This window comes from Homarus americanus, unplaced genomic scaffold, assembly GCF_018991925.1.
Source record: "Homarus americanus isolate GMGI-L3 unplaced genomic scaffold, GMGI_Hamer_2.0 scaffold43895, whole genome shotgun sequence".
Classification (NCBI taxonomy): Eukaryota; Metazoa; Arthropoda; class Malacostraca; order Decapoda; family Nephropidae; genus Homarus; species Homarus americanus.
The window spans coordinates 1,364,481-1,384,097 of record NW_024738072.1 but is presented as its reverse complement, the minus strand read 5'-3'; the positions used below and the strand labels follow the sequence as shown (position 1 = coordinate 1,384,097).

The 19,617-nt window shown below is 37.1% G+C and overlaps 2 protein-coding genes across 9 annotated transcripts in view; one reads left to right on the top strand and one right to left on the bottom strand.

Moving 5' to 3' along the window:
• Positions 1-11,990, bottom strand: part of LOC121873684 (FACT complex subunit spt16-like) — a 29,489-nt gene extending 17,499 nt beyond the window's left edge. For 2 of the 5 annotated variants that reach the window (XM_042377375.1, XM_042377377.1), the window contains exons 1-12: positions 11,819-11,989; positions 8,203-8,391; positions 7,830-7,910; positions 7,468-7,620; positions 7,173-7,322; positions 6,847-6,995; positions 6,076-6,244; positions 5,673-5,767; positions 5,118-5,304; positions 4,599-4,667; positions 4,146-4,250; positions 675-683 (exon numbers count right to left, since the gene is read on the bottom strand). In XM_042377375.1, coding sequence (XP_042233309.1) covers positions 675-683; positions 4,146-4,250; positions 4,599-4,667; positions 5,118-5,304; positions 5,673-5,767; positions 6,076-6,244; positions 6,847-6,995; positions 7,173-7,322; positions 7,468-7,620; positions 7,830-7,910; positions 8,203-8,391; positions 11,819-11,887 — 1,425 coding nt within the window. In that variant the 5' untranslated portion in view covers positions 11,888-11,989. Of the gene's footprint in view, positions 1-674; positions 684-4,145; positions 4,251-4,598; positions 4,668-5,117; positions 5,305-5,672; positions 5,768-6,075; positions 6,245-6,846; positions 6,996-7,172; positions 7,323-7,467; positions 7,621-7,829; positions 7,911-8,202; positions 8,392-11,818 lie in introns of all 5 variants that reach the window. The other 3 variants (XM_042377378.1, XM_042377376.1, XM_042377374.1) reach the window with 2 other exon arrangements.
• Positions 11,991-12,822: 832 nt separating this feature from the next.
• On the top strand, positions 12,823-19,548 carry LOC121873686 (2',5'-phosphodiesterase 12-like). Of its 4 annotated transcripts, XM_042377381.1 has the most exons (10): positions 12,843-12,949; positions 13,926-14,002; positions 14,665-14,804; positions 15,200-15,339; positions 15,480-15,642; positions 15,946-16,078; positions 16,605-16,760; positions 17,119-17,239; positions 17,688-17,839; positions 18,375-19,548. In XM_042377381.1, the coding sequence occupies exons 1-10, from the start codon at positions 12,946-12,948 to the stop codon at positions 18,486-18,488; spliced, it is 1,200 nt and encodes a 399-aa protein (XP_042233315.1). In that variant the 5' UTR covers positions 12,843-12,945; the 3' UTR covers positions 18,489-19,548. The 4 variants fall into 4 exon arrangements, with proteins under 4 accessions (XP_042233317.1, XP_042233315.1, XP_042233314.1 ...); XM_042377383.1 differs by lacking the exon at positions 13,926-14,002 and having other exon boundaries at positions 12,823-12,949; XM_042377380.1 differs by lacking the exon at positions 12,843-12,949 and having other exon boundaries at positions 12,956-14,002.
• Positions 19,549-19,617: the final 69 nt, after the last annotated feature.

Here is a 19,617-nt window from a genome sequence, read left to right as displayed (position 1 = left end):
CAAGTGGTGTGAAATTCAGTTAAAAACACTAGCAGGGGAATATAAAGCAAAAAATAAAATATTCAGATAACACATAACTTAAAATACCAGTACAGGGCACAGTACGTGTTACAAAATAATAGAATTCTAAATAGGATGTCTTGAGTTCATCTTTAAATGTCAACCTATTAAGTACAACCCAAACAAAATGAATTTCAACAACCCAATTTTTCCCGATAAATACTGTACAAGTTACCCCATAACGGACTGTTCCACCATTGGTAAGTAACCCTAAAAGTCTTCTCTTATAGCTCGGATACAAGAAAGAACTCGCGTACAAAGGTGGACGACATTCACAACAGCTCTGAAACCTCATGTACTGTCACATCGTCAACCACACCATCTAATATTCTACCTTCTCCCAAACCATACTCAAGAAAACTCGTTGAATTAACATTCCACATCACATTTATATCATAAGACTTTACTCATCCACTGCCTGCCTCTCCTCATACAGTACACTAAGTCAGGCCAGTCAGGGTGATGTTCTGTGGTCTGAGCCAAAATTAAACTAAAATATCTACATCACTGCACTTTTATGAGTCTGGTCAGCCAGAAAAGAATATTCATGAGAAGTTTTAATGTTACTAGTCTACTTCATGCAGACAAGAGTTAAGACAAGTATATATACTCACTGTTTGATGCTACACCCACATGTAACAAAAGGAAATAGTATTCATTATGTAAAAAAGAGGGACACTACCATTATTTCACATTAAGGTCAAGTTTAACTACAGTACAGTATTTATTAAAATTTTCCATATTTTAGAAAGTTCTGGAAAAGTTTCAGAAAATGATGTTTACAATAAATGTCATAAGTGAGAAATGAAGGACCGACTGATCCCGATATCCCATTTTATAACCGAGCCTGGAAGTGGTGACTCATGTTCTTATAGTTACAGTATAGTATTATCAAACTGAGTCATTAAACTTAAGACTGGTAAGACTCATCAACATATATAAAGGCAAAAATCACCCTTCACTGCAGTCATAACTAATCCAAGAGGTAAGAAGGTTAGGGTGAGTTTAGTTTCTGGGAGGGAGATGTGAACAAGCCGAGGAGTTACTGCTCGTGACTGCAACTGAAGACAAATTTGGAAATTTACTTTTGTGAACTTGTGGAGACATATTGTACTAGTGTGATGGTTATACTCACTGCCTTCAACTTGTACTGGTGATGGGAAGGTCAAGCATTCCTCAGCTTTAAACTCACCACCTTAGTAATACATGACTCACCTCACCCACACACACTAGGTTATACGCAGTCCAAACCGTAGATACACATATAACACTTTTGTATAATGTGCATCACAGTCATAACTGTACAGATGGCTGCACTGATACCTGGTACAGTGACTGGCATATTTTGTGAGATGTGGCAACTATGTGGAATGTCTATCTACTATCCTTAGTCTGTGAGGTTCCTTAAGGCCATGCCGGGAGTTTTAATACCATGTAAACAAACACAGAGTTGTCACATCTCACAAATGTGCAAGCCACTGTACCAAGTAGAAGTGCAGGCGACTGTACATGTGCTTGCATGCATAGCATACCAAACACACAAAAAAAAAAAATGATCCCAAACACACAGACCAAACCCTAAAGAACCACCACATGTACAACTGTTTCCCCAAGACTGGTGAAGGCAAATACAATACTGTAGCTACTACAAATTTCAATGAAAATTTTGTATAATGTGAACGTTACTGCACATGTTCTATAGCATCCCCACTCTGTACTTCACTCACAGATGCGTTTATGGTAATTTTCTCCTTGTAAAGATAATAAATGAAATGCTAAAAATCAGAGAGGCCAAGTAATAAATACCTCACCTAAAGGAAACCAATTTTATTATCCCTAAATATCGGTAAATATGTATTTAAAAACATTTATTTAGAGTAGGTTAGAGCTACCATAGGAACCAACATCCCCTGAACAAACTCAAATTGTCTATTCCAGCAAATGAATGCCATCACCAGCAACAACACCAAATGATTGTGGTGAGGAAAAGCAAGTCCCTACACCTCACAATACAGACACAGTACTGTACTACATTTAAACCAATCTTATTTCAACCCCAGATAATTTTACTGAGCTCAGAGAGGATTCCATACACAAGGGGTTAACAGTTCTGTAACATAACGACACACCCATGAGATATACAACATGCTCAGATTATCTCACAGTAGTTATGTTCTGTACAAAACCATCCCTCCAACAACTTCTACACAGAGGCACTGATGTTGACTCTCTAACAACAGCTCAAGCCAACTACTGTACTGTACTAACCCTCAACAACCACAACAGAGTTTTATCATGCTATTGATAAGTGTTAACTAAATGATTTTATATATATAATTTTCCAAAGACTTGCCATAACACAGTTTCTTAATGTCTGAGCATCTAATTTATACCAAACTACACAGCACATTTTCAGTCTCTATATCCCCATTTTTTCAGGAATTCATTCACCCACATTATATCTACAGTACTGCTAAGATAAATCAATTATCATTTAGTGTTTTCTTCATTTTGCAGGAAGTTCTCAAGGAAATAATTAACCTTGCTAATGGAGGACACCTGTCTAGTATAGTCATAAAGCTACAGTACAAGGATCACCCATAGGACAGTTCTACTAGATTCTATACATTGTGTGAAACACCTAATCAGCATGATGGACACATTACCTTAAAAACAGCAACCAATTCATCTCTTACTATCTTAATCACTATCACATAAGCCAGCATGGTTGCCAAACACTGAAACAAGGTGATTCATTCAAACTAGACAATCACAAGTGATCGCGGGCACGTTCGTGCCCTTGTGAGAGTTTGAACGCTCGTGACAGCGAATGAGGGTGTGCCAAGTCTGTAGACTTGCATGGTTAATTAGGGTGCGCCAAGTCCGCAGACTTGCATCGTTTTCCATCGTAAATAAATTGTTAATTAATGCCTTCCTAAAGAAACCATCGACATGTGACCAGGTTTGTTCCACTCCACGAATTTTTTGCGATTTTTCCACCAAGTTTGATGAAAAACGATTGTGCCGTTTAGGCTGCCCAGAACAGATACACAAACAGACACACGCCTAGTCCTATAGTATATTAGATACGGACAAACTTTAACACTGTTTAGAGGAGCAGTAGCTCATGACAACCTCCAGACACATATGCAACCTTGGTACAGTTTGTCTCAAGATTCTTCCTTAGAATAATTATCTTGCAATAATTGTTTAAAGAAGGTACACAACTTAGCAGCAGCTGGCACCATCACTCCAGAGTAAACCATCTGTATTATACACAATAGGAGTAAACAAAACAGAAACTATTGAACTGAAAAACAAAACAAAATTATCAGAAGCAAAAATGTTATACTGCAATTCACATGGGTAAAAAAGTTATACCACTACAACCCATGAAACCATAAACAACTTATAACCCACAACTGGCTCTTCCTACCTCACATTAACTTTTAGAGATCAATAATAAAAAAGTTACACTAACACAAAGAAACCAATATTTTTATTCTCGGGTCCGTGTGACTCTGACCTTTGCCCTTCTAAAGTTAATTGGGTCACTGAACTAAAACAGATACTGAACTGTATCCCATAATAAAAATACTGTAGACATTTCAATTATTGTTTTTACTCAAGTAATGTTTATCAAAATAAAACCTACAAAATAAGGATCAAGCAACTCCATCTTTACACAGCTTCAGTTTTACAATTACCTGGGCTTAGTTTAGTGGTGCAGTGGCCGAGTGGATAAAGCACTCGCCTCCTGACCCAAGAGTTGCCGGTTTGAGCACCGTGGCCCACCACTGAGGGAGGTGCCCCCAGTTGACTCGGCAGCAGAAGGGGCACCTAACTTTACAGGCGAGGAAGTGAAATGCAGCGGCGGCTTAACTCCCCTTCTTTACTGAAGGCTTAGTCTCCAGCGCTGTACCTACACTGACCCTGGGGTATCAGGCCTACGGGACCCACCTTCATTTTTAGTTTAGGGAGAGAGAATCTACAATAATTGCCAATTATGATAAAAATAAATGTTTAACTTCCTGCACTTATGATAACTCGTGAAACACTGACAACTGAGAGTCCGGATAACTCACCCGAAGCTTGGAGTCGAGGATGGCAGTACGCTTCCCTCTACCCAGGAGCTCTGACGTATCTTCCTTAGTGTCTTCTTCTTCGTCATCATCACCATCATCATCATCCTGTAAGTTGGATAAAATCATTTACTCCAAAGCTAAACATCCTTTGCTATGCTACTTTGAGTTAAATATATATATATATATATATATATATATATATATATATAAAACTTCAAATGGGTAAAGGAAGCATCTCAGTTGCTTGGCACTAGAAGGCAAAATGGAATAGACTGGATAAAAAGAATAAAGTAAAATGGAAGATGAAAAGATTATCATTTGGTCAAAGTTACAGAAACAAAATCCCTATACACAGAGACCATATAAATTCATGATACTAAATGAAAAACATAGCTTCTAGGACAGGCTACATAAGTAACACCAGGCACCACCTTGCTCTGTTGGTTTCCTTACCTTCAGGAAGACACCGACATTCTTTAGTTTCTTTTTGCTGGACGCCGTCAAGATCGTGGCGGGCAGATCCTGAAGGAAATAAAGGAACACGTCTTTCAGTTTCCAGTAAGTTGACTATTTCTTGATAGTTTTCTCCTACGAAACATCAGGTTTACCAACTAGTTTCCCTCTCACACATGTACACTGTCCTACAACTGTCCTCTTTGTCAGCCACCTGCCCTTCTCTTGCTCACTTCACTCAAATACAAATATTATCTTTCTCTAGATACTTTATCACCACCAACACCTCTGAAAAACCACAGGTGGTGAGTAATTAGCATTAGAAAAGTAATCAAAACCTTTGAGATGTCATTTGGACAAGTAATTATTTATTTAAAATGTCTCACTTTCTTTCCCATTTACTCTTATTGTGACCTGTACTCTGACAGACACAATAAACCAGTCTCCTCAGTACTGTTGTCAGGTTATAAAAATTAATATTTATGAAAACTGGGAAAATATTGCAGTCGTATAACTCACCTCATTTACAACTACTGTGTCGCCGATGAAGAGAGCGTACTTCTTGCTTCCCTCGTCACTGGCAGTATTATTTTTAAGGTCAGAGAACCCAAGATTTGCATTGAACACTTGTCCTTTCTTCGCAGTAATTGTCGTCTTTGGGCCAATGAGAAGGGCAGACTCGCGGAACTCGATACCAGTACCAAATCTAAATAAAAATACAGTATATAGATATTATTCAAATAGACATGCTTGTTTACGCTCTTATGTACGGAGATTTATTACAGCTAATTTCTTGCTAACCCATATGATACCATTAGCAATTGATGATAAAACTATTTAGACTACAGAATGGAGAAATAAGCAAGATTACCAATTGTGGGTCATCCTCCCAGCAAGGTTGCAAACGTAACACTAAAATCTTAGGTGACCGGCATACATACTGATCTTTTACCGAGAGGAAATTACAAGAAGCCCAGTAAACCTTAATCTCCAAGACACAAAACATTATCCAAAATTTCAATGTCTCCCCAAAATCTTCTCATAGTTTAAAGGAACAGTCTGCAAGGTGCTCACCCAACTGCCTTCGTTAGCCTATCCACCAAATCAGGTTTCTTGCTCTTGGCGTGCTTATAGACTTCTTCGTACACATCACACAGTTTGACACCAGCCTGGAACACGAGGGAGGAGGAGTTAGATCTTGAGACGTGACATTCATCATTACACACGTACACACACACACCAATCTTCTCCCCATGACATAGAAATTATATGAAAGAATACATAAATTCAATCTCATACAGTAAAGGAAAGAAAAAAAAAAAAAAAAGATAATTAATATTACACAACAAAGTCATCTATTACGGTTCCAGTACATTGAGAAAAGTGAAATCGAGTTCAAATTTGTCTTATCCGTTATGTATTCCACAGAATTTACGGAAGATCCTCTATGAACGTAAGCGGGAAAGAAACCACTTACCTTGAGGGTACTGATGAGCTTATCAAAGAGTTCTAAAAGCAGCTCATACTCCTTCTGCATCTTCTCCGGCGGGTTGACCATAAACGTTCGACAAATATTGGAGCAATAGTTCTTGTAGCGTACACCCATGCAGCACACAATGGCACCAAAATGCATGGGACTCTTATCGCTGCAACAAGTAAGTACAAGTTGATTATGATGCTTGTAGGAGAGGACTGAAGAATAGGGTGTGTGTGACTGAAGAAATAGGGTGTGTGACTGAAGAAATAGTGTGTGTAACTGAAGAAATAGGGTGTGTGACTGAAGGTATGAGGTGTATGACTGAAGAAATAGGGTGTGTGACTGAAGGTATGAGGTGTGTGACTGAAGAAATAGGATGTGTGTGTGAGACTGAAGGAATATGGTGTGACTAAAGGAACAGGGTGTGTCAATGATAAAGATACACATATAAACAAGGTGCGTTGATGAACTCCACAGATAATTAGGGTACAGGATATTCTTTACAAATAGTCAATTTCTTTAATTTTATCCCAGAGGAAGAAGTCAGTGCTACTATAGTGTGTGTGGTCTACTAACACATCTTTAGTCTAACCTAACCTAAACTGACAATGACCTAATTTAACCTAACAAAACCTAACCCAACTTTACCTGACCTAACCTAAATATCTTGTAGACCGCACGTTATAGTAGCAAAGAGAAATTATGGTAATTTGGTCACTCATAAATATTAAACGTTAAGTACAGTAACTACAAGACGAGATCCATTCATACCTGGACACACTGAACTTGAGAGCATAGTTGCCTCCTGACTGGATAATTGGCGGATAACACGGCTCTATCTGCTGCGTATCATAATTTCCCACGTACTTCTTGTCTGACATGGCTTGTTCTACGCCCTCTGCAAGTTTGGCGTGTTTTACCTGCAACAATCCAGGATACATTAAACTTAGTTATTTACCTCCTCATTCAACCATCCACTAAGACAAATCCCATTTTTTATGATGTGGAAAAAAAGAAATTAAATTAAATCAATTAAAAAACACTGTATTGCCTAGAGTAACACACCTGTAGAAAAAAAAAGACTATCGTTCACTTGCCTTCTTATCTCTGTCAATAATATCCATGATCTGTTCCTTGAGGTACTTTGAAAACACATCCACCGTTGCATTGCAGGCTTTCTTAATGGTGATGATCTCGGATTCCTCCTTTGCCGACATCACAATGGCCATGTGTGAGCTCATATCAAACTGTAAATAGGACAGGTCATTATGTAACAAATAAGAGTACTGTACAGGTCCGCCTCCCCTCCCTAAACTTGTCAAGATACACCCATAAAACTTTCTCTCTCTCTTATGTAAATGTTAAATCAACAAAACAAAGTCAATGTCGCACCTGTTCAAAGTTCCCTTCCTTCACGGCTTTTCTCCAGGCATCAATGAGGTCTGATGTAAACTTGTCCTTTGCATACACACCGATCTTTGATCCATTCTTGCTACCCTTGATGGCCTCAATAAGCTTGCTGATGTTGGCCTTGTCTTTGTCATTCTGGAAAGGAAAATACAAAAAATCAAACATGCAGAAAATATAACAAAGGTTTGATATTTTAAGCCACTTACTAACTGAAATAATAGACATCCAGTATTATCTTATCAGTAATAAAGGAAAGCTTTGCCTGTATGATCATTTCCCCGACAATATTATGGCATAGACACAGTAACCTAACTGATCGACCAGCAAGAGTTATGGCGACTTACTTTATCTCTGACCAGTAACTTAACTGGCGGTACTATGCTGTTCTCATCCTTATTCTTCTCCAAACCTTCAAGAATTTGAATCTGAAACAAAAACAGTAATAAGCATAACCGAGAGAATTAATAAATCTTCGATAAAAACTCCCGAGCATTAACACAACAAATAAACAACTGACTGCAGTTGGTTAGGTTAGGTTTGGTAGTGGTTTAACTTCATATCCGAGTGTAGGCAGGAAGAAGGAGAGCTAATGAGTGGTGTTAATTCATTATTCAAGTTTGTGTAAGAAGCTCCACATATGACAAAATTGAGATCAGTGCAAGTTAACATATAAACAGTAGTACAGTTCTAGAATAGTTGTTTTCACAGAGTTCTTACCTTTTTCTTGCTGGCTAGAAAGTACACAGCTTTTTCACAACAAACCATGATAGTGTCTGTCAGCTCATAACCAAAGAGCCAAGTCTGTGTAGCAGTTGATTTTGAATATATAACTTCCTGGTCAGCTCCCACATGTGAGACCAGAGAATCAACTTTGCCAATGCCATCTTCCTTGTTGCTTTCTGCCTTCTGTTGAACAAAAAGAAACAGATACGTCAGTTCATTATTAATATGTACAGTATTATGAATGTGTGTCCCATAGGAATAAAATGTCATAGAGGCAGCACACTCATTAATAAACTAAAAGAATGCATTCACTTCCATGCCCGGAGAGTTGGGCACCCATTCACAGCTGGGCCAACTTAGGATGTCTCGGGTACAATGCAACTCTTTAAATTTAATCAAGTGCTACATCCACAGGGAACAAGTGGTGTTATCCATCCAAATGTATGATCGCCTTTTCAATTATATTATGTCCAATATTAGTTTGGTTAGCACCAAACTAATATTGGACATTTTGGTATTCAAGAACTGTATAAAGACAAACACCAGTTTCATTGCTTACAAACACAATTTAGTAATACAGGTTGACAACCCTTTATCCGAAATTCCGAAAACCGAAAAGCTCTGAAAACCGAGTTTTTTTTGTGGGGCATTTTTTTTTTAACGGGGATTAGCCCACTCGGTTATAGATCACTGACCCACATCGGGGCCTGGGGGGCGAAAATGTAATAGTAATAGTAATAATAATTATAATAATAATTATCATTATTAATAGCAAATAAATTTTTTTAATAAAAATACACCAAAATAAAATAATAATGATAACAACAACAATAATAACAATAATAATAATAATAATAATAAAGAAATACGTACAAGAATGAAAAAAAGATCAAAAGTTAGAAACACGACCTAGACCTATGAATTATTATTAATATTATTATTATTATTATCATTATAATTTTTATTATATTTTCGCCCCCCAGGCCCCGATGTGGGTCAGTGACCTATGCCCGGGTGGGCTAATAATAATAATAATAATAATAATAATAAAAAAAAACCCTAACCATTCCAAAAACCGAAAAATTCCGAAGTCCAAAATGCCTCTGGCCCCAAGGATTTTGGATAAGGGATTGTCAACCAGTATAAGATCTTATTAATAAATTCACAAAATAAAAATGTATAGTTTAGCAGTACAATACTGTTATATATTATTCATCACTTGGCAAGATCATTTAGTAATACTTGACGAGAGTGGTCCACCATAGTCGTAACCTAATTAGATTTATCCAGTGAAGATATAAGGTTTTACCTTGAGAAATGTACAAACTATGCAGAAGGAATTTAATTTTTGTGTGAATTTTTTTTAAAGTGTGATATGGGCGGAGGACGAAGACAAACCCGACCTTGCTATAAGCACCATATTTAGACTATAGGAATGGTTCTTTTTTGCAGAGGAATGTTATTATCTTTTAAAAGAACAAAAAAAGAATTAGCTGCAGTAAGTTGTTTAGGTTTGATGGGTTAGTTTTCTAATTTTATGAACAATAAATTAGAGATTGTAGCAATGGTACAGTAAACACAGCTCCTACCCGGACGGAAAAAAAAAAAAAAAAAAAACAGTAATGGTGGAACAACAAAAAATCCATTTCTCCTCGAAAAACTTCAGTATTATTGCATTTTTTGCCACCAACCAAATATCAGAAATTTTATCGCTACAATCTATTGTTTAGATAATTCCATGACATTATACTTCCATGACGTTTCCCTTGCATACGACCTAGAACGGAGTTATTTCATTTTTCGTAATTTTTCCGTTCGTATGTTGCAATGCTGTTCAACAATGCACATGCATGGGGCCCTTCCCTACCTCAGGGAAAACTATTGATTACAAAAATAAATCGCAGTGGATATTTTGCCGTGACCAGCTTGGTTCCTAATAACGCTATTGGTCAATTTCTACTTATGCACAAGTCTCCCCCCAACAATAATGGGGGGAGAGCCTGGGAAATCAGGGTTTTTGGGTGGGGTAGAAAACGAAAATGAATCATCTAACCTAACCAGGGTTGCACCTCTTCCATTTCTGTTCGGCTGAAGAAAACTGATGACACCGCCAAATGTGTCGTTCTTCACGCAGTGTACACTGATTATTACAAATACGCATTGTTTTCTAAAAAAAAAAAAAAATTACCTCACTATTTTCTAATAAAAATCGGCAATTGACGTAAAATAATATCTATCACAATGTCGGCACATCCCTTCCCCCTGTTCAGCCATATCTGGTACCAAAAATTAGAATCTCCACTCCCAACGCTCCCCCTTCGCACATGCGCTGTAGATGCTTAAGAAATGAAGACGGAGGTCTGGAGTGATGCATGAGCAGGTGTCAGACCTTCTACACCATAAGTAAGCAAGACGTGGCAATACTTGTACAGAGCGAATGTAGTAATACTGAAAAATTAATACCTCAGTTATCCTTAATTTCCGATGGAAATGATATTAGAAAAATGTCTTAGAGTTGTCTAAACATTACGAAATACATATTAATAACAGCGAGAGAAAGATCGGTGAATAAAGAAAAATTCACCACGCTATTTTACCGTGAGTGCACTCAGATAGCCTAATTGTCCATTACTGGCAAACAATGCAAAAATTATGTGACCGTGACTCTGGCGGCATGAAGCATTTATTTCGCTGTGAATTGATGTTATAAAGCTGTAAAAATACCTAACCATAATTCTGTTGTGCATGGAAACTTTTCATTATAAAAGAGGCGACATTTACTTAAACCTAACAGAACCTGACCTAACCAACCTACCTAACCTTACCCAACTTCCTAGCCGGGGGGCGGACCCAGCCATATTAAACAGAAAGTACTTAAACAATCAGAGCTCACTCACGGTAAAATAGTATTAATAGGAACTAAGCTGGTCACGGCAAAATATCCACCGTCAAAATTAAAATTCCCGGGATTCAGTTGGTGGTAACAAATTCAAATGTCATCAGGTTGCTGGACCACTCTTGTCTAGTACTACCAACCATTTTCTCAATTATGTACAAAACTTCAGTAACCAGAGTAACTAACAAGAAGTATGGGCAAAACCATCCTACAGTTACAACACATTAACCTTTATTTCCAGGAACTTTGTCAAAATAATCATTAAACCAAGTAATTCTGTAACTATTACGTCTTAAGGTATATCAAGATCACACTTAACTCACTACAGCACTCCAGTCTCCTGTACTAACACTTAAACCTTGGAGGATGACCTTTACTGGTTCTATAGACACACCAGGTAACCATAACACATATAACAACCCAGTATTAATATATCTACACACTAATTAATCCCTCACTACATTACGAGGCTTGTCAAGTTCATTAAATTATCCATTTCATCTAATTCCTTAATTTTCTCTCCATCACCACAGTAATCAAACCTCTTTAAAGACTCATCCCATAACTGGTGATATATATAACCTTTTATAGTGTCTACCTATACTAACAGTACACAAACTACTTCATACAGCCATAAATTAGTTAATATAATAGATAAAAACAAGGCTCTGGGTCCCCTTTGTGGCCTCCCCTAACACAAACTTCATATCTTACCTTCCAAGCCGTGTAAACCTTATTCATCCGGCGGAAGAAGGCATCTTTGTCTATAATAATGGAGGACATAATGCCAGATAAATGTTCAATTAGGATTTGCTTACTGCACACTCAACTACATGTACCGGGAAATGGCGGGAGAAAACAACCACTACAATGCTGTCCCTGGTGAGGTAACTGAGGCTGGCCATGCGCACTCTCTCATTTAATCAGTTTTTAGTTAATTAGGGAGATATTTATACACTTCTATTTACTGGGATATTATTACTTATGACTTGTTTGTTATTAAATATCTAATGATAGTTGGTATTTAATTACTTCTAGGTTAGTTAGTGCTCAGGTCAAGTTCTTATTTATCATTATTTATATGTAAATGTATGTGTGTATTTATTATTTTTAAACTCGTATTGTTTATTAAATGGAATGTGTACTTATGTTGTCTAGTATATTATGTATATACGGTTATGTATGTCTTTAAGCTCAGTGTGTACCTGCCCTGTCTCTTGAGCACTGTACGTACACTGTAAATCTACACTGCGTCACTGAGTATTATCTACGTCATAATTTCACCTTCAATATGTCTTTGGTCAGTACAAGAGGACAAAACCTGCCAAGTTTCAGGGCCAGACTGATACACTTGCATGGCTCAAAAAAATGTGACCGATGCAAAGGTGTATCTGTTGCATGAGTCAACTCTGTCTACCGCTAACATGAGCTGACTGTCAGTGTTGACCTGTATGGCCCACTAGCTTCTGACCACAGCTATCACTTCTCTACCTCAGTGGCAGTTGTGACTAAGGGCAGGACCTAACAGGCTCATCCATAACTTTATTATATCACCGCCCAATATCTTTCAAACTCGTATTAATAACATAAAGATTAATAGGGAACTATGAATGATTTAGAACAACTTGGAGTGGATATTATTTTTCTATATAATTAACACTAGCAATTATTTGACTTTCAAGTTTTTTGAATATGGCAGCTATTACTCAAGATGGCGGCTTGAAAAATCACCGCCATCTTGAGTAATAGCTGCCATCTTGAGTAATAGCCGCCGTATTAAAAAATCTTACTTTAATAAGATTTTGAAGGATATTGGGCGGTGATACGATACAGCTGACATCATGGGTGAGCCTGTTAAGTCCTACATAAGAGACCCGTCCCAGTTACAAGCTTCCGATTAGTAGATGTTCTTCATTATACACAAGTGTCTTCTTCACACCAAGGCCTCCAAGTACAAGTCATGGAGTTGAGGGTTTAGCCAGGAGTGTTAGTCCCTTCAGAATATCCGGAAAGATGCACAAGACTACCACAAGTCTGTTTTAGGGCTGTGGAGGAGATAAAATACATGAATTATTAGTAAAAATATTGTGGATAATGTGCATAGAAAACATAGTACAATGTTCACAACCTTCAGATTTACCAGACATATGTGTGGATTACTTATGATCAAAATCCGGATATTTGTGAACATAAATCCGGATGATTGGTGAGGAGGACAGACTGAGCAGCTGATGTGAACACCTCATCTGGGTGTTGGGTCACAGACTAAGCCATTACAGGTCACCAAGAGTTATTAACAACATGTCTGTGGTGGAGAGAATGGTGGTGACCCATGAGAGTGACACACTGACGGTAGGATTAGCTTTTAGGTATAAAGATGAAAACCGAAGTATTGATAGACGTTTTAACCTGAAGCGGTCCACAGAAGACCTGTTAACAAATACCTTAACCAGGATTAGTGTGAATATCCTAAAATCTCTAATAAAGAAGAAAAAGAAGAATTATGTTGATGTTGGTGAACTCTCAGTCAGGATGGTACAAGTGGATGAGGAAGGAGATGCAAGAGGTGATATGACATGCTATGATTCATTTATTGTTAACTCAGAGAAACATAATTTAGTTATAGGTAACACCCGGTATATAATTGATGTTAACCCACCTATTGTTAAATCTGTAGACCTATCTAAAAATTTTATGGCTGGATATGCTGTCTATCCCAACAAATTTGAGGTGATGTTTGCAGAGAAGGAAATGTGTATATTGAGGTGGTATAAAAGTGATATAAAGTTTGAAAGTGATAAAATTGCTCAAACTAATCTAGGGAAAATAAAATGGATTGAAATTGGTGAAGGACTAGCCTGCAGAACTACAAGTGGTGATGTTGGGAGACTTCTCAAGGTAACTATCCAACAATATCTGGTTGTTAATGGTTACAGAAGAATTACTGTACTGTACTTTATGTTTGCTAATGAAAGATTATAGTTTGGTAAATGTTTGAAAGGGTTGTACCTAATTCAGTCATGTTATAATATCACCTGAAGAATTTCCATCCCAGGTTAGGTTAGGTTAAGTTAGGTAGGTTAGGCCAGACCTCATCTCAGATCACTGTTTCTGGAGAAAAAAAAATGGTTTCTGTGTCCAGGTGGCATATTATGGTAATCTTCAGGTATAGTAACTTTCAGTGGTCATTAACTTAGTAGACATCCAGGTAATATACTATTTTTAGAGTACAGTTGACAGAAACGGGAAAAATAAACTAGGAAGCCCAGGTGTAGTACTTTGATCATTCTAATATATTTTTTGAACATAACCCTGATGGCACCAGTAAGTAAATATTGGGATTATATTTCTGATGGTCATAAATTTATTGTCATTTTGAGAGCTTCATGGTTGTTGATTTATATATTTACTGTATATCAATAATTTGTGTCTGTTGGAGATTACCTTACTGGATAAGATAGTATTGTACATTATCTCCTTAGGTACAGGAATTTAATGAATCTTGAAATATTATAATGAAGGTTACATTACTATATTTATCATTCTGTCTACTTCCTTAGGTTATTGTTACTCCCAGGATGGGGGAGCGGAGGGGAGAAGATACAGAGGTGGTTTCAACAGTTTTGGTTTCTGCCGGCCCCGGAGAATGTCCCTTTGAGCGGAGGCATCAGTTTACCAAAGATATGGCTGCAGAAAACAGGTATAGTCAAGCATAGAGACGGAGCTTACGATGAGATTACAGATGGGTGATGGTAAGGGGTTCTCACTGGTAGTACAGCATCTGCAAAGTGGATATCAAGAAAAATAAGTTATACTGCAGTGTGCAGTCTACTAGATATTTAGGTTAGGTTAGATCAAGTCAGGTTAGGTTAGGTCAGGACAGGTTAGGTACCATATCCAGATGAGTACTGCATCTGCATTGTCTCTATACCATGTATTGTACTTGCTGAATGGCTTATACACTTGCTGAATCAGTGTAAACTTGTATGACCATTTTACTGAACAAAACTGAACTGGCAGCTAATTATGACATAAATGGCTGAGTATGGATTGTCCTTTCCCCTTGATGAATCCTCGATATTCTTGTCATTTCAGTTTCCGGGTCATCTCCTACAATATCCTCGCCGAACTGTACGCTGACACGGATCACGCCAGAACTTACCTGTTTCCTACTTGCCCCCCATATGCTGTTGATATGGACTACCGTAAACAGCTCCTCATCAAAGAAATATTAGGTAAGAATCACAGGGTTGAAATATTTTGTTTTCTGTACATACTTAAAAAATAAAAGGAATATTGGACAGTGTATGTATGTTTTATATACAGTATATAGAAAATACAGTACTTAATAGCTTTATACTGTATTCCTTCTCAGGTTACAATGGTGATCTGATATGCTTACAAGAAGTGGATGAGAAGGTATTCCATCGAGACCTGATACCAGCCCTGAAGAGTGAAGGTCTCGAGGGTTTTTATGCTGCAAAAGGAGGACAAGTTACTGAAGGTGCTGCTGTGTTCTTCAGGCAAAGTAAGCTAAGGTAAGGTAGCTAGAGAGTAATTAAAAGGTACTTGATGTGTAAATTATATGTTTATGTGGAGGTTTGATACTGTGTAGAGTCAGACAAATGAAACCTTTTGGAGGCATAGTGTATTATCTCCTTGTGTACCAAAAGGTGTTTATTATGTATGTAGTGTGATGATCTGTACTGTATTGCTCCTAATTTAGACTGACATAATTAATCTTGATGTTTGGTATTTAATTTTTCCTCAGAATTTTAGACGAGTCATTTATACCCGCTGATGTAAATAGAGTTAATGTTTGGCATCTCACTTTTCCTCAGAATTTTAGAGACGACTCGCATAGTTCTGAGTAAAGAGCTACAGAGCAACATATTGTTTGCCGGTATATGGGAGAGGGTGCAGACTAACCCAGACATGGCTGAGAAAATGTCACAGCGTAGCACTACTTTACAGGTGGGAACACTTCCATGTATTTCTTGTTTATTTCATCATTTATTTCTCCCAAAAATTTTATCATCCATTTCTAAGTGATTAAAATTATGTTAAAGTGTCACTGTTTTGTTTTGTTTCTAGTTTGGTTTGATTGATTTAGATTTATTTAATTTTGTGGATGTGTTTGAACCCAAGTGACTGTTTGAACCTCTACCCAAGAACCTGTAAGATACTCAGTGGTGAGGTGATGTGATGGAGAACTTGGAAAACAAGAATGACTTAAAGGGATAATAGAAGAGAGTTGTTGAGGATGGCATGTAAAGATGTAGTTGTGTTTAGTGTTGGAGGTGCATTAGACTGTTAAAGATATGATGGGGAAGTGTTGGTGTATCGCTGAAGACATATTAGTTAGTTATGAAATTGGTATTGAAGTGTTAGAGGAGAGATGGGTCTATTACGAGCACTGTTGATGATGTTCGGAGAATTGTTAAAGTGTTAGACTCCGTGTCTTTAAACAGTACCTGAAGAGAAAATGTCTTTCCTCCAGGTGTGTGTGCTGGAGAGTGTGGAGAACCCCTTGAGGGTGATTGTAGTTGGTGTCACCCATCTCTACTTTCACCCAGATGCTGATCACATTCGTCTTCTGCAGGCGGGCATTTGCATTCAGATTTTAAAGCAAGTTATGACTCTTTATCAGACCAAGGTATGGTATATTTATACAGTACGTACAGTATTTTGATATTATTGTCACGCTGAATAGGGATAATCGTCCAATTAAATATTAAAACATGAATGATGTTTTTGCCAAATCATCATCATGACCTTTTTGTTATCCTTTATCTTGCTACAGGTATAATAAAATAAATAAATAGACAGTATCCATAATATAGATTAGGTAAGGTAGGTTATGTTATATTAATTAGTACTGTAGTATAATGCTATTTATTTATTGTTTTGTATTATAGTTAACTACATGATTGTTCCAGTATGTGTTTTTTATAAAGAACAAAAATCAACACTTACAATTATTTTTATTTACCGTGATATTTTTTTTTCTTCAGTATCCTGATAAGGACGTGGCATTAATCTTCTGTGGGGACTTCAACAGTACACCCGAGTTTGAGGTTTACCGTCTCATGACATCACAGTTTGTGGATTTTGATGACATAGACTGGAGTAAAAGTAAGATAAGGTTATATTTTCTGGTAGCATAGAACTCTTAAGAACCATTATGTAATTTGAGGGATGCCTGTATTTGTTTAACACTTTGTTGCTCTCAGGGACCAAAATTTTGTTGGGAAAGATGATGTTTTTGTGGGTTTCTGATTATTTTGTAACTCTGGATTATACAGCAGTACCTGTAGTCCCAGTCACACAAATTAGGGGTCTTTGGGACCATGGAGTTTTAATCCATAGATTTGCTCATGTTGTAAATGAGTTATGTGATCCATGCTTGGATATGAAATGGAATTCAGGATCAGTCCCTCATTTTTTCCAAATTTTTATCCAGCATAGATATCCGGTACCTAGTAAAAAAGGTCTGGAGTTGAGCTTATGGTAATTCTGGTGCTTTATTAAGACTGGAGTAACTCAACACTTAAGTCTTGATTTTTTCTTTTTTCTTTTTCAGAGGAGAGTGAACATGTGACTGGTATTAGCCTGAGTCATGACCTGGAGCTGGAGAGTGCCTGTGGTTGTCCCCCATATACCAACTACACCACTGGCTTCTACGGCTGTTTAGATTATATATTTTATCAAACCGACAAGTTTACGGTTAAGCAGGTGTGTACTGTGCAGGTATCTTGGCTTGACTACCACTTAAGTGTACTGTAGTTGTTATCACTGACTTGTTAGCTAAGAGAGTGAGGCACTTGTGAGGTGTAAGCTGTACCTCCGTTAATATACAATGGCAGGAGAGCAACTGGAAAGCAGGAAAATTTAGAGAAAAGTAAAACTAAGAAATAAAAGAAGATTTAAAAGAAATAAAAATTGAGTTGTATTAAGTAGTTTAATTGTGTGTTGTTTATGTCTAGAATTAGGATAATTACTTTTATGATTTGCAAGTGATGCCAACCTCACATGTGACCAGAAGATGCGGCAGGTGGTGGAAGCCAGAAGTGCTGTTGTCATGTTAGTTTATAGGCATTGTATTTCAGTCTGTTTTATCAGTAGCGACCGTACAGCTGTGGGCCTAGATATTGTACAGCTGTTGAAGAAATAGACTGACTTTGGCCTGTTCATGTTCATTGAACATTTACATGACGAATAGAATGTAAAACTAAAGCTTCCATTTAACCCGTAATTAATATCTTTTCAGGTCATACCCATGCCTACTCACGAGGAAGTGACAGAGCACATCGCCTTACCCAGCATCACTTTTCCCTCAGACCACATTCCACTTATCGCTGATCTGGAATTCAAAGTGACTTAACAGTTTCCATTTAAGAGGAATAAGTAATATGTATTCTGTTTATTTTGGGGGGTTTTCTGCACAGGAAACAAAAGTGAAAGGAAAGTGGTGTAAGTCGATTTGTCGATGAAATATAAAAGTAATCCAAAACCTTATGGCATAATCATAGGGAATTCTAAACACAATTTTATATTGTATAGTAATATATATTAGAGTGGTTATATTGTTCAACACAAGTATGGTTTAGAGAGAGTTGTATATATATATATCTGTTGTCTCTTATTTTACTCCCACATGTGTACAATATGATGGATTCATGGCAGCATAAACCTTAAAAAGAAAGTGATGTCAGGAGGGAAGTCTAGGTAGAGTGTTAACGTAATACACAAATAGGAACAATACAAGCGCTTTATTTCCTCACATCTTCAACTTGCATATAAAGTACATTGGAACCTGTACAGAAGTGAATCGGAAAACTCTACACTGATTCTAACACCACATCGCATTTCACTGTGTTTACCAAGTTGATTCACCAGATTTATTGAGACTGTAACTACCTGTACAGTATTACATATAAAAGAAATCCCTCTGTAATCAATCCGTAATCGTTCTTTTAACATTATTTAACACGATGTCTCTTTAAGTCTCTAATTTACCTTTTTTTCCACTGAGGTGTTAATTCTGAAGTTCTTATGCATATAGTATGAGGGGAGGTTTTAGAAGCTGTCAAGAATAAAATTTTTATTTGCTACTTACTGTCCCCCCTCCCCCTTGCTGGCCATGGCAATTGGTAGCCACAGCCTATTGTCCTGGATCAAACCATGACTTCTTATCTGTCATTTTGTAAGCCATTTGTCCCAGGCAACATATTTATAGCTTACGCCTAGCTGGTGCCAATATAAGCGGGTTTTATAGATCAAGTCTTCATTTTTCAAGGGTCCCACATGAGGGATTTTTCAAAGTTTTTAAAATAATGTTAAATATTTATGTATATTTTACTGTTAATGTAATGCGTTATCAGTCATGACATCTGTTAAAGGAAAATGAATAATGTTAAAGATTATTAAAATGTTGTATTTAATTGAGTCTTTGGTTATAAAAATGACCCTTGATAATCTTAACTTTATGAGAAATGTTTTAATGCATTTTC

Bases quoted from the DNA above. Each gene is read 5' to 3' on its own strand.
- LOC121873686 (XM_042377380.1), top strand. From the start codon at position 13,406: ATGTCTGTGGTGGAGAGAATGGTGGTGACCCATGAGAGTGACACACTG. The intron at 14,003-14,664 runs GTAACTATCCAA...CTACTTCCTTAG, and splicing joins ATGTTGGGAGACTTCTCAAG to GTTATTGTTACTCCCAGGAT. The intron at 14,805-15,199 runs GTATAGTCAAGC...TTGTCATTTCAG, and splicing joins GATATGGCTGCAGAAAACAG to TTTCCGGGTCATCTCCTACA.